The following is a 14,025-nucleotide window of genomic DNA, read 5'->3' as shown; positions in this document are numbered from 1 at the left end:
CATAGCGGTGATGCTCCAGGCCCTTCACCATCTTTGCGGCCCTCTGTTGAACTCCTTCCAAGAGATTCCTGTCTTTATTGTACTGGGAAGCCCAGAACTGGACACAGTACTCCAGATGAGGCCTTAACAGGGCAGAGTTGGGTAACAAGAGAGACCAGTCTATCACACATCTGAACTAAAAAGGTTACCAAGACTCTACCTTATACATATTCTATGACAAAGTTTGGTTCACAGTTCTTTTAACTGATGAGATCATTAGCAACAATGTATGAAAGACTGCTGGAGGAACAATGAAAGAAATCTGTGTCAAGAGTTCCATAAGACTATGGTATGCCTTCAGAATACATAAATTTTCTTTAGCAGTACCAGTTCTTAATGTGAATAATTACTCTTCACTATTAGTGCTGAAAATCTCTAAGAAGTTGCAGCCTCGTCACTCTACATCAATTCCTTTGCTGTCAGGCAGCTGACATTTTCTACAGTCTCCAAGGAATCAGACAGGAGTCTCAATTTAAAAAGTTTATTGTTTTTGTTAACTGCACATCATTTCCTAATTGAGAACCACAGAAGAGATTACGATGAGACAAATAAGCTTGCTATTTCAAGATTACCTTCATCTCTAGAAAAGAAACAAAGCAGCGGTGTGCAAATATGTGCCCATATGTTCACCTATAGCTCCAGAAATGAGCATTTTTTTTTGAGAGTGTACAGCCATGTGGAGTTAGCTCATTTAAATATGTCTATATATAATCTACACTCATTTAGTGGATAATAAGGTTTGTTTTCCCTAGGTGGTAACTGAAGTTATTTACAATATCCAGATTGCCTATCCTGTGACAAACGTAACATTTAAAAAGAGAGCACAGCAGCAATATAAACTAGAAAGTCTAAAATTAGCATATTCAGATTAAATTTACATCAGATATTTATCAAGCATTGTACCACATATACACTATGAACAGCAAACATTAAAGAAAACATTAGGGCACTTGTATCTTAAACACTGTGCCAATCCTTACATTATAAGAGGCAAGAGTAAAAATGCAGAAGGATACGAGTGTAAAGAGTGTTCACTGGAGACACTGAATGGCTTGGATACACGGAGCAATTGGATAAACTCTTTGTAGCTTGGCATATGCAAGATTGGTATTAAGTGAAAGTGGATGAAGTCATGAGTAGAGAATGACTGCTCACCCTCTCCTGATGTAAGGGTTAGGTGAAGGAAAAAACTTAAATTATTAGGCAATGGGTTTAAAAGAAATAAAATAATACCATGACTCGTGGTGATAGTAAGGCTCTGCATGCTGTAAATATAGTGGATAATCACTAAGGACTGTTCAGATAAGAAGGTCCAAAGAACCTGCACAAACATGCAGCTGCAGCTTACAGCAGAAAAGCCCATGAACGCAAAGTGTAGGAGACTGAATGCATATTTTGTATTTATTCTGTTTTTGCACTCAGTCGTGCAGTTTGATCCTTTCCCATAGGCATCACATCACTCATTTTTCAGTGGAAGGATGAAGATTTCCATTGCTGTCTGGCAGTACAGGCTCTGGCTCCTCTCCACAGGCTAGCAATCAGAAGTGCATAGTGACCAGAAATGAAACGCAGCCAAATCTTGGACAACACCTACCATCAGTCATTTAAGGCAGGGTTAAGCTCCCTGATTATCCCTGGGAGAGGAAGCTGAGGGAAGTATCTCTTAAAAGATGACACTCAGCAGGGCTAGCTCTAATGCTCAGTAAGAAAAAATAATAATCACCATCACTCACCTTAGGCACACTCCTTGAACGTTTATAGAAATAAAAGGTCGTATCAACGGTAACAAGACCACAACAAAGAGATAGAACCTAATAGCAGCCCTCCATAATGATGAAAAAAATGACATCTCAAATGTGGGGTGATCTGCACTGGGTGGGAAATTGCCATGTTACCCACAGGCACAGTTTATAGAGGTGTAATTTATTAAAATAGACCATCCTCAATCCTAAAGATGACAAGGAGCCCACAATAAGTCTTGCAGACTGACCACTTGAGTTCAGAATTCCCAGGTATCACTCAGCATTCTTCACATGTTTGCACATTTTATTTATTTACACAAGGCATTTCAAGAGGCATGATTATGAATTGCAATCACCAAACATGTAAGAGCTTTTTTGGGATAAAATTTCTTGCAAGGAAAGGCATTGTGCCAGAAACATTTTAAGCCACTTGATTATTAACCAAACTGAATAATATATATATGTTGGTACTGGGAAGATGAAAAGCAAGCACCTGTTCTTTTGAAGCCATTTGAAAGCAGTACAAAGGTTCAAGGTAGAAAAAGCAAGTATTTGCTAGGTACAGTTAGGAGTACTGTTCTTTAGTAATGTAACTACAGATGGCACAGTAACATATTTGAGTTTCAGAAATTAAGTTTCATTTTGATGTAAAACAAAGAGTAAGGCTTTTAAAATTGAGAGAAAGAAGAAAATGAACACCCTGGAGGAAGCCATGTTGCCAAGAGTGCAGAATTTATATATATGTATAAAAATAATAATAAAAGTATCATTCGGAACATTATAGCATTCCAAATCAGACACTGCATTTCCACATCCCATTCAATGAATGACATACTTATGCCTAGCTCTCTTTGTCCTAAGTGAAATCCCAATGACGCTCACCAAAATAAATCCATATTTTTTTCTAAGGCATTTTTGTTTGGAGGTGACATGATGATAACTAATTAGCAACTGGTAATTAGAAATGTTAAACTCCTATAATTCAACTGAAATAAAAGAAACTGACATAAACGACAAATGATTTTCCAGCAATTTATGACCTTTTTATAATTCCCGTAACTCTGGGAAAGCAGTCTATGCTTTTTACTGCAGTATCTCCCCTGTCAAGGTTCACCTGAAGAATTACAGAGTTCTAAAAATGGCTTTGTTTTGAAATGTCCCTGACAAGGTAACCTAAAAAAACAAAGAACATTTTGGTTCTGATAATTAAACCAGAATTAAAATTAACCAAAAGACTATAGGAAAAACTAAACTTCTTTTAAAAGTATGCAAATGTAACTAGAAACAAATCCAGAATATAGTGAACAACATAAAATTGTGCTGCTTCCAATCAGTTTTGCTGGAACTGTATTGGTACACATTAAGTTCTCTAAATCAAGACTTAAAGAATACAGAATAAAGTATACAGAACTGAATTAGCTTAAAAAGCCTCTCGGCCCTACTTGTTAATCCTACCTTAATCTGTGCAAAAGGTCTGTCAAAGTTTCCAACGTAAAGAAGACCAACATTCTGGGTGAGTAGCCTAAAAAAAATAAAAGGAAAAAAATAATTTTAAGATATCACTTTACATCCATAAGCTTTTTATATCTTCAACAGTTGCTACTGAACTCTTGGGAAGGGGACCAGGCTTGCTGCAATGGCAGGAGCTACCTTTGCAAACATCATTAGACAATCCTATGTGAACCAGTATAAAAACGAAAGATGTACTGTGCATTGTACCATGTGCACTGATTGGTAGCTTGCTTTTTCTTGTCCAAAAAACCTTTTAACTGAATAATTTCATAGACTCCTTTGTGATGAATGCCACTCAATAAGACACAAAAACGACACATGTGTTCCATTTCTATTTATTTGATACCCTAGACATAAAAATACAGTCTGACTAACAAATATGCACCCAGAGAAGCAAGCTTAAGAGTCAATCAGATAAGGACAAATAAAAGCATTCACAGTGATATGAAAGCATCACTACAAGAAAAGAAATAATAAAGAATCTCTGTTATGTTGTCTAATGGATTCCTAAATAGACCGTGTCAGATTGAGCTTGTGCTGATTATTCTCTGCAACTCTTTACAGTTATCACTACCAAGATTCATAGGAACGGTAGGGTAAGTTGACTCAAAGAAATGTTGATGCTTCTGAATTTGTTAGCCTGATTTCTGCAGATATTGGGCATGTCAGAGTTGTTACTACATCAGCTCCAAATACCCGAGAACCATTAGAAAGCAACTTAAATTTACTTTTTACGACCACAAGTTGTGTCAGAGGAGATTTAGATTAGACATAAAGAAAAACTTATTCTCGTACAGAGTGGTCAGGCACTGGAATGGCCTTGCCCAGGAAGGTGGTAGAGTTGCTGTCTCTGGCAGTGTTCAAGAGGCGTCTGGATAAGGAGCTACGAGATATGGTTTAATGGCTTGTGGTAGCAATGGTAGTGGGAGGACGGTTGAACTAGATTATCTTGTAGGTCCTTTCCAACCTTACGATTCTATGACAACACGATTCTAAAGAACAGGGAGAAAAGACCATTGCTGTAGGAAGACAGTCAGGTAAAGTTGTATATGTTGTATATATATATATACGTACACACACACCTTTAATGCACAGTGAATGCTTTTTCTATATATAATCTGGTCTTTCCCAACCATTTCTCACCATCTCCAGCTCTATTCTTAAAAACAATGAAAACAGAAACTTTGATAGCAGCAAGTTTTGACCTTCAATACTTCTACTCTGCTCTTGTGAGGCCCCATCTGGAGTACTGTGTCCAGGTGTGGAGCCCTCAGTACAAAAAAGACATGGAGATTTTGGAAAGGGTCCAGAGGAGGGCCACGAAGATGATCAGGGGGCTGGAGCACCTCCCCTATGAGGACAGGCTGAGGGAATTGGGTTTGTTCAGCCTGGAGAAGAGAAGGTTGCGGGGTGACCTCATTGCAGCCTTTCAGTACCTGAAGGGAACTTACTCCCAGGAGGGGAGTAAACTCTTCGAAAAGGTTGACAATAGCAGGACTAGGGGAAATGGTTTTAAGTAAAAGAGGGAAGATTTAGGTTGGATGTTAGGGGGAAGTTCTTCACTAGGAGAGTGGTTAGGCCCTGGAACAGGCTGCCCAGGGAGGTTGTGGATGCCCCGTCCTTGGAGGTGTTCAAGACCGGGTTGGACGGGGCCCTGGGCAACCTGATCTAGTAAATGTGTATGTTTGGTGGCCCTGCCAGGCAGGGGGGTTGGAACTACATGATCCTTGAGGTCCCTTCCAACCCGGGTCATTCTGTGATTCTGTGATTCTGTGATTCAATACACAGCAAACACCTCACAGTATGATTTTGATTCTTTCCAGTTCTTATGGCAATATACATGACCTTAAACTGGTTCACTAACAGTGAGAAATACTGGCACTCAGCAAAATGGCCAAGTCAAAACATTCAAGTATTTAAAACCATAAATAAGAACTGGTGTTAAGTTATGAATCAAAATCAAAACCCTCTTGTAATTAGATTATGTACACAGAAATGTCCTGGCTATTGATAGAAATACTCAAAGAAAGGAAAGAGTAGTAAGGAGTTGAGCAAACCAGTCACACTACTGACAGCTAAGAAGCTTTCTCACTTTGTTCATCAACACGCCTGTCTCAGTCTGGAAGAGCTTTACTGTTTTGCAGCGGATCTGCAGTATTGATGCAAAGTCAGGATGAGAATGTCAAATTCACCTTTACCCACGATAAATTAAATTCATTTGGAACACAGGTCTCTGGAGTTGCAAGAGTCAGTGTATGGATCAACTCTCCTAGGAGTATAAAGCAAATTCAGAAAATACTTAAGGCTTTTCTAAATGAAAAGGAACATGCGGGAAGTAATTAGTAGAAAAGGTTAAAAGAGAATCCATGAAAAGAATTCACGGTATGTAACCATGTTAGAAAGAGGCACCTTAAAAAGAACTGCATGTAATTTTCATCAGGCAAAATAATTAAAATAAATAAATACATAAATAAATTTCCAACTGCATTTCTAATAAGGGACCTTAAAAAAAAAAAAAAAAAAAAAAGATAGAGAGTTAGTTATTCTCACTTGGTCAGTCTTTGTGATCCTTGCTTTACCAAAAAGGATCATTACAAAGCTGAGTCTTTAAGGAAGTTTTAATTGTAACTAGTGAACACTGAATGAACCTTAAGAGTAGTCTTTCCCGAAGACAGCATCGCTGTCTGTGCAACTTAACTTGCTACCCATACTGTACATTCAAAGCCTGTTAGTTTTCCATATAAGCTCTCATAGTTTGAATCAGCATCCCAACATGATCATAATTCATGTCCTGAAATATTCTGGGTTTCCCCTCTTCCCACCAAGCACCTTGAGCAATAAAAAAATATTAAAATTCTTTTACAATCACAGTATTTCTGGTATTTCCTTATTTCAGGGACTGAACTCACATAGCAGCCTGCAGAAACAGGTGGGCTGCAACAAGAGTTGCTGCTGAAGCTCTGGACAAGCCAACCTATGACAAGAGTGCTCGCTACGCCTCAGCTGCCTCCATTGAAGGAATTAAAGAAACCATGTGCCAGTGAGGTGATTGGAGAAGTAGGGGAGCATGTGCCAATTCTCATCCTTCCCATCATGCTGAAAATACTTTTAAAGTACTTAAAATTAACATTATGCCATAAAACTTCAACATGTGTAAATTGATACACATCTTCTTTCTTAATGCTCTCAGCTAACTACCCCATTAAGTTAAGCAACATTTGCGTTTAAAGACTTTAAATGGTGGTCAGGGTTAGTTATAAGCACTTGCATGCTTTCTCATGATGTCTTCTTAAAATTTAAATAGACTGTTTCTTTCCTAATTCCATATTTGCACAGTTCTGTTCTCCATACCCCATTGACAGTACTCAAACTCAGCCTTGCCAGCAGCCGACAGCACTGACTGAAATCAGCACCAGCCTATGAAATAGCGGAGATGGTTTCACAGTGCAATTGTCGTGTTTGAGTTTCACATTCAAATAATTACCTTAAAATTATGAGAAACAATCATCAAAAATGCAAATGACTCCAGACATGTCACTTATAAGTACTTAACAGTTTAAAATACATAGCGATATTCACAGTTGTTTAAACTAATTGTATTTGTTTATAGATTGCAACATATTTTGTTTGTAGCATGTTTCATTCAATTCATTATCTATATGATTTTTCTTTTGGTTTTCTTTTTCTTTTACTAAGTAATTAAAAAAAAACCAAACAAACACAACAGAATAAAGGTATAAATGAATAAAGCAACACTCCAAGAAGCAGTGGTTCTTCAGGAGAAGCTATCCATGCACAAAACTGCAATCTCCATACTCTTTTCCCATACAATGAATTGAGCAACCACCTCTTTAGACACGCATATCAGGGCTGTAGCGTCGTGTTTCATAAAAACATTGTAACAGACAATTATTAGGACCAGTCACTTCTGATTTTTGGCAATGTAATATCAAAATCATAAAGACCTTCCGAGCACCAAGAAAACTCTGCCAAATGCCCTCTTTTCTGCAACCAACATCTTAGATTTGGACTTTTCCATGACCAAAAGAATACCCATGTTTTCAAAATCCCAGCTGCAAGAGCTGCAAGAGCCAGTCTACAAAGGATGCTGACTGCAGGAGTGGGTATGGTTGGGCACAGAAGTACAAAAAAGAGGTGGCACTAGAAGGGGGGTAAATGGAAATAAACATGGGACAAGATTAAGGGCTGGGTGAAAGGAATAAGGAAGAGTGAGGCAGCAGGGAATCTGGCAAACAAAAGTGATAATAAGAGATATAAGAACATGACAACGCAGCCCTCTGGACTGGAAAGCACCGGGAGAGAGGGGAAAGCCAGGCAGGTTAGTGATCTGAGACCACAGGGACTGACTGACCACAGAGCTCACACTCCTGAGCACAGCCAACCTTGCTCTGGGAGCTGGTACAGTCCCATGCCCTTGTCCTCTTCACATCTCCCACTGCCTTTGTTCACGGGAACCCTTGGGGGTCCTTGGCAAGGGACTTAATCAGGACAGCTCATTTCAATGAAGCCTGATTGCATTCACTTCTCTGCATGTCTATTCTGGTAAATCACCAATAGCTGTCAGGTAGGATGAAGTGTCCGCTTTGAGATATTCTCAGCAAAGACTCAGGCACATTTCACTGTCATACAAATGTTTCAGCCACCAAGTAGTGCTCAGCAGTGGCAGAAAGTTGGCATCAAACAGTCCCCCACATCCTGTTGGCAGCCTGGCCTAGAAGACATGGCTAGAGAACGAGGAGAACCCTCCGGGCCACTTGTCATACTCCAAGGGCTGCTCTGACAATCTAATGGGCCACACAACATGTCAATCTGAATACAACTGACCAGTTCATACATGAGCCACCTGCGAGGCTCCCTCTGGACTACACAGCATGGGAAACTTCTGCACAGGAGCACACACAGAGGTAGGGAAGCAGGGGGAGCCAGGAGTCGCTGCATCTCACAGCAGTGAGTTACGGCAGGTGAGCTGAACGCGGTAACTTGCTCCTGTGCGAGGCAGCAGCTCCTGTGCTTGCTCTGTTGCAAGACCATATCATTATTATGCAGGAACGCAGCGCTGTGATGTGTGGCCCCAGCCAGCAGTGCACAGGTCAGACAGGCTGGGAGTGGGAAGCAGGGTGTGAAAAACACAACGTATGCAATAGTGGGGCTGCGGAGATGTAAGGGAGATGGCAGCAGAAGGACTGGGGAGTGCTGCAGGAAAACAATGAAAAATGAGCAGGCTTGAGACATTTGTTTTTTCCAAGATGAAAAGCTGCGTGAAACAGGGAGCAGGAAGCATGCAGAGCTGCCCGCAGCCATGCTTCAGTTATTCACTATCCCTCTGAAAGACAAAATGCAACTTCTTCCTTATGTTTCAAAAAATAACTCTCATCAAAATCCAAGAACTTAGAGCAATTTATCAAATGGTATCTTGTAGCATCTATTTGGCAATCCTCAAATTCAACTTCACGGACATTGTGGTTGATGAACAGCTCATTATTTCATATAAGTCACTAGATTCTGTTTCTCTGTCTTTATTCTTGACTGTTGCTTGCTCCTTTTACTAACTCTTGCAATCACCAAAAAGCCTGACTTCAGATGAGCAATGCTCTTACGCATTCTATTCTTTTCTCTCTCTTGTTAAGCTTGTTAAGTGCTACAGCATACCAGCAAATTTCTGTTGGATCTAACATGGCTTTCTTATATTATACAATCAGACTAGTATCTGAGAGTACCCAAGACTAAAGAAATTCTGAAACTCAGCTACATGCTACATGTATTTGTTTGCACTTCCAGTGCTGGTGTAGCTGCAATTTATTGCTGTCATTGAGGGACCAGGGGCAGCATCTATAGGTATGATCTGACCTGCTCCTGGAAAGAAGTCTCTTCAGGCCAGAGATAGTGTTTTCTGGTTAATGAGAATGGCAGACCGATACCTCAAACACTCCTGGGGTCTGCATGGAAGAGATTTCACCCAGCAGATATGATTAACAGGAATATCGACTCCACTGTTGAGACAACAGGATTAAGATGCACGCACTAATTCCATTTTGCAGCCAGCAGCAGTACTAAGTGGCTCGATGTGCCTGACGGTCTGACCTAACAACTTCATCCTGCACATGCTGCCAAAAGACATTTACAGTCTTCACAGAGTTCACTGGTAAAAAGATTTCAGTCCTGAGAAGATGTGTACCAAGCATGCATTAGGTGTGAAGCAAAACCGAATGAAAAACCAATCCTGACAGCGGTGCTGCTGACCCTTGTGCACATCCTTATCTTTATTGCTAGGATCCTCTCTGCATATGCATTAGTGAATGATTAAGGCTGGAATGGAGGGGGAAAAAAACTGCTTAAAATATAAATTGGACAGTCAGATACAATTTTAGGAAAATCACCATGACTGCTTTCTCATGCTGAAACTCCATATTTAAAATAACTATATAATGGGTGGTTAATATTAGTTATTATCTGAAAGACTTCACATTTCATTTTAAAGTATGCCTTCTCCATCAGGAGTATATAAAAAAGTATATACCCATCGCTATGCGCTACGTATGCTTTTAACCACATTTAAAAACCTTTCTTGATGCATTTTCACATTTCAGGAAGGAATGACTGTTGTAAGTTAAAACTACAAATGAACTGCCCTGAGAACAGAAGGAACATCACTACAAGTTCAACAAATGTATTTTCAAGCATTATTTGAATGGCTTCCACATATATCCTTGAAGATAAAGAAAACTTTTACATAAGGTTTACAAATTTAGTATTCCTTTATACAAAGAAAGAACATCATTACTGCATACTATGGCACAAGCATAAATAAAGCATAACGGCACAGCAGAAAGGATGCAATATTCACACAGCCCCATTAACGTCTTATTAATAAATATTCCATATTTATCCTGTGTTCACTTGGACTGTGAGGGAGAACAGTACATTGTGCTGCAGAGCCTTAACCATGGAAAGGGAAGAAGTCCTTTAAACAGTTTATAGAACTGTAACTTGTACTGTGGCAGTACTGCAACCATAGTTTGCTTCTTGCTTAGGTCAAACATTCCCCATTGCTTTTCAACTCTGGGAGTAATAAATTGAAGGAATTGCTAGATTAAAAAAATAAGCAGAAAAGTGGTTGACGCTGCATAGAATTAACTTTGTTTAACTTAGAAAATGATTATTTTAGTATTTTATTTCATAGACTAGCACAGCAGTAGCACAGTGAAAGTGCAACACTAGATTTTGTAAAATACAGAAGTGCATATAAAAAAGGGATCCAATAAAAATTTGAAAAAGTCCAATATCAGTGCACGCATAAGCTTGTGAATTTCAACTGAGATGCAGACATGATAAGCAAACAATGTGCATCTAACATTTCTTGAAAACTATAGAGTGCCATTGAGAGTATGAAGTATATGTATTGAGAGTTCACTTAAGCAGTAATGTATCTTGCATGCAAAATACTGACAATGGAAAATCAGGGGCTTCACATACAAGACAGAAGAGCTTTTTCCAGCACTCTACAGTGCATTTATGAAATCCCTTTTTTAGATAATGGAAATATTCTGACACAATTTTTTCACTCATCACTCATGCACAAGGAGAAAAAAAACTGATGGACAAGTATAAGCTATTTCAATGCAGTCCTCCTGGGAAATAGCAGACAAATAGATTGTATATTCTATTTAGGACATTTTACCTCAAATCAGAGCACATACCAAGAAAAAACAATCACCTACGAGACAACCAGAGAAGGCACTAAACACAGCTAGTTACACAGCAAAAGTGCAGAATAATTGTGTTTGGCCTCAGAGAAGAAAAAGGTTGGGAAGGGATGCATGTGTTAAAAAAATAAATAAATAGGGAGACTGTAAATAATTTTACAGCATTAAATTTATCTCTGCAAGAAAACCCCCAAGGAAATTTAAGCACAATCATTTTAGTGTACGATTTCAGAACTTGCAGAATATCCCAAGCCAAGCTAATGGTGACAGCAATTAACATAATATCTAAGCAATATTCACAGGGAAAAAAAAAAAAAGTCAGTGGGTAGCTCAACTCAGAACTGAATTCAACACCCTCATCTTTTCCCACTATGGTATTCCAACAGTGTAGGCTATTAGCAGTATTAATACCAGTGCTGCTTCCTGAAGCAAATGCAACTTAGGCAAAAATATCAATGTTACAAGCTAATAGCCCTCCCCAGGAAAAGCTCCTATGCTTATCACTTGAAAGGCTTCATGGAATTACATCACTACCTGCAGTAAATCACTGTCTGTCATTGACTATTGACGGCAGTAATCTAGGAAATGACTGAACCCTGAAAGACATACTGCCACTGAACAACCTCACCACTGTAATGTACCAAACCCCCCGAAAATGGCATTTACAGAGCCTGAAATGGCAGAACAGTGACCTCATATTTGAGGTAATGGTCTAAGTTATCCTGTATCATGATCAAAGAGAATAAACTGAATAATATCAAGGTTTACATTGATTTAGGAGAGTTTAATAAGCATTATTCTTGATTTCTTTTTTTCTTTTTTAAGTTTAATGTTGTTTGGGGGTGAGATTGTATTTGAATGCTTTCCTAGAGACAGGGAGAATAAAACCACAACATCCGATGTTTCCAAAAGCCCTTCTTCTTGCTTGCTGCACTTATGCCCACAGTTGATTATATTTTAATGTTTGTCCAGGCTTTGCCTTGCAAGCAAATCACATAAAGAAGCATTTTGACTACATTTACATATAACTTATCCATAAAAAGTAGAAAAGACAAGTAAATAGAAATAAAAAGTACCCATTAAATAATCATGCCCATTCCTCCACCATTATTCCCTGTAGTATAATGAGCAATTTGGCCACGCTGGCCATAAATTATCTGAAAAATGAGGCTGCTTGCCTTTTCCTTTGGGAGATTATTACGTATTCTGAGAGATTTCACTAATAGAATCTACTTCTAATGGTAAACCTCAATTTTTCTTTCTGAATATTATGCCTCTCATCTCACTGAAATATAGGACAGAGTTAGGAACTATTCCCAACTCACTGAAAGACTTCCTGTGTGCAGTGTAGCAGCTCTGCCCACACTGATCCACATCTCGCACAAGAGCAGACATGTATCCCAGCAGTGGATTATGCTGGAGCAGTGCAAAAGTACTTTCTAGTTTATTCCATGGGGTTCTTTCAGGCTGGCCATCTTTTAATGGAGATCATGACAATACCAGATTAAACATGGAGTATGGTTAAAAACTGACACCGCAGTGCTAAATTCTACAGTAGGAAATTTCAATATATAAGACATCTAATTAGATATTCCAAAGTCAAAATAAAGAAATCTCAAGTGTCTCAGGAGCTTCTTAAGAATAACAGACTTCTAATAACAACTAGAAGATATAATGGAGATAAAGGTGAAAAAAACTCAAGCATATCCAAGTACAAATCCTGTAAAAAAGACAAGATTCACTTGATCATATGAAAACATAAGGAAGGAAGAGACACTGCTGAAAAGCTGCTGATTTGTTTGTTCCCACTGGAAAATAAACAAAACCACCACCAAGAGAGGGATGCTACTGTTTCTGAGTTACCAAAATGCCTGCAGAAATAGAGGTACTAAAAGAAATGCTGTGAGGATAATTTGATAATCAAGGTGAAATAAACCACCAAACCCAGATGCAATTTATCCGAGCTTTCCCAGGTTTCTTAATATGAAGGGCCTGAATCGCTAGTAACAAACAAGCAAAGAAACCAACATCAATCTAGCATCTAAATGGGCTAATTTCTGCAGCCGTCTTGGAGTCATGCCCTTTAGCTCAGCTTTGTTCAGCATGCCCACCTTGGCCATGTGTGGCTGCACTACCAATGATGTTGCACATCCCCTGCCCTCACACTGTGGCTGCATCTGCTTCTCTTTTGATCATCTTAATGAAAGAGTGCTTAAAAAGGAGTGGGGGACAGGAGAGACACCACACTGGCATAATCAATTCAGACAGCCAAAAGGCTTCTGTTACAGTCTCTCACAGTAATATACTATAAAAAAATAAAAAATAAAACTAGGCAGTAAGTACTTTTATATGGAATAGGCTACTTACTATTACGGATCAAGCCTTGATTAAGAGACTGGAGAGGTAGAATAAATGGTCAGTTTTCATCTCAGCAAAGGCCAAGTAACTATTCAATTTGCGTAACAGACTGTTTAATATATTTATTAGAAATGTGAAAAAGCCATGAACAGAGAAAGTCTGCTGATGAAGCAAGTCATGGAGCAAAGGCAGGCAACTTTAGCTAAATTGCAAAGTTCATCACTTTGAGAGGAAGCTGATGCCGTATTTACAATCACCCACATAATCTTAATATTACTCTCCTCTGCAGCAAAAGATATGTGCTCCTGCACATATGAATTAGAAAATTAAATCAATTCCCTAGGATTAATTAAGGAATGTATCATAACGTATATATGTTTTATATATATATATATATATATATATATATATAACTGGTATCACGATGACCTATCTCTTCTTTCATCTACTGGCAACTAGACTTCTATTATTTCTCTTACTCTCCAACACTCTGAGGCTCAACTCTGAAGCCCAATGAACTTTTTCCTGTGGAAGGTTTTGACAGAACAAACTAAAATCACTGCAGCAGAGCTGGAAATGGAAATACGCAACCATTTTAACACAAGATGTTACTGCTAAAAGACCATATTTTGGCAGGAAAGCTCTGATGG

At 38.8% G+C, this 14,025-nt stretch overlaps 1 protein-coding gene across 3 annotated transcripts in view; it reads right to left on the bottom strand.

Annotated features, from left to right (window-relative positions):
• Positions 1-14,025, bottom strand: part of RNGTT (RNA guanylyltransferase and 5'-phosphatase) — a 171,837-nt gene that overhangs the window by 28,582 nt on the left and 129,230 nt on the right. For 2 of the 3 annotated variants that reach the window (XM_015858956.2, XM_015858955.2), the window contains exon 14: positions 3,237-3,303. In XM_015858956.2, coding sequence (XP_015714442.1) covers positions 3,237-3,303 — 67 coding nt within the window. Of the gene's footprint in view, positions 1-2,888; positions 2,955-3,236; positions 3,304-14,025 lie in introns of those variants that run through there. The other variant, XM_032443565.1, reaches the window with a different exon arrangement.

Source organism: Coturnix japonica, chromosome 3 (genome assembly GCF_001577835.2).
Source record: "Coturnix japonica isolate 7356 chromosome 3, Coturnix japonica 2.1, whole genome shotgun sequence".
NCBI classification, from domain to species: Eukaryota; Metazoa; Chordata; class Aves; order Galliformes; family Phasianidae; genus Coturnix; species Coturnix japonica.
Note: the sequence above shows the minus strand (reverse complement) of the source record. Positions and strands in the feature narration are given on the sequence as shown.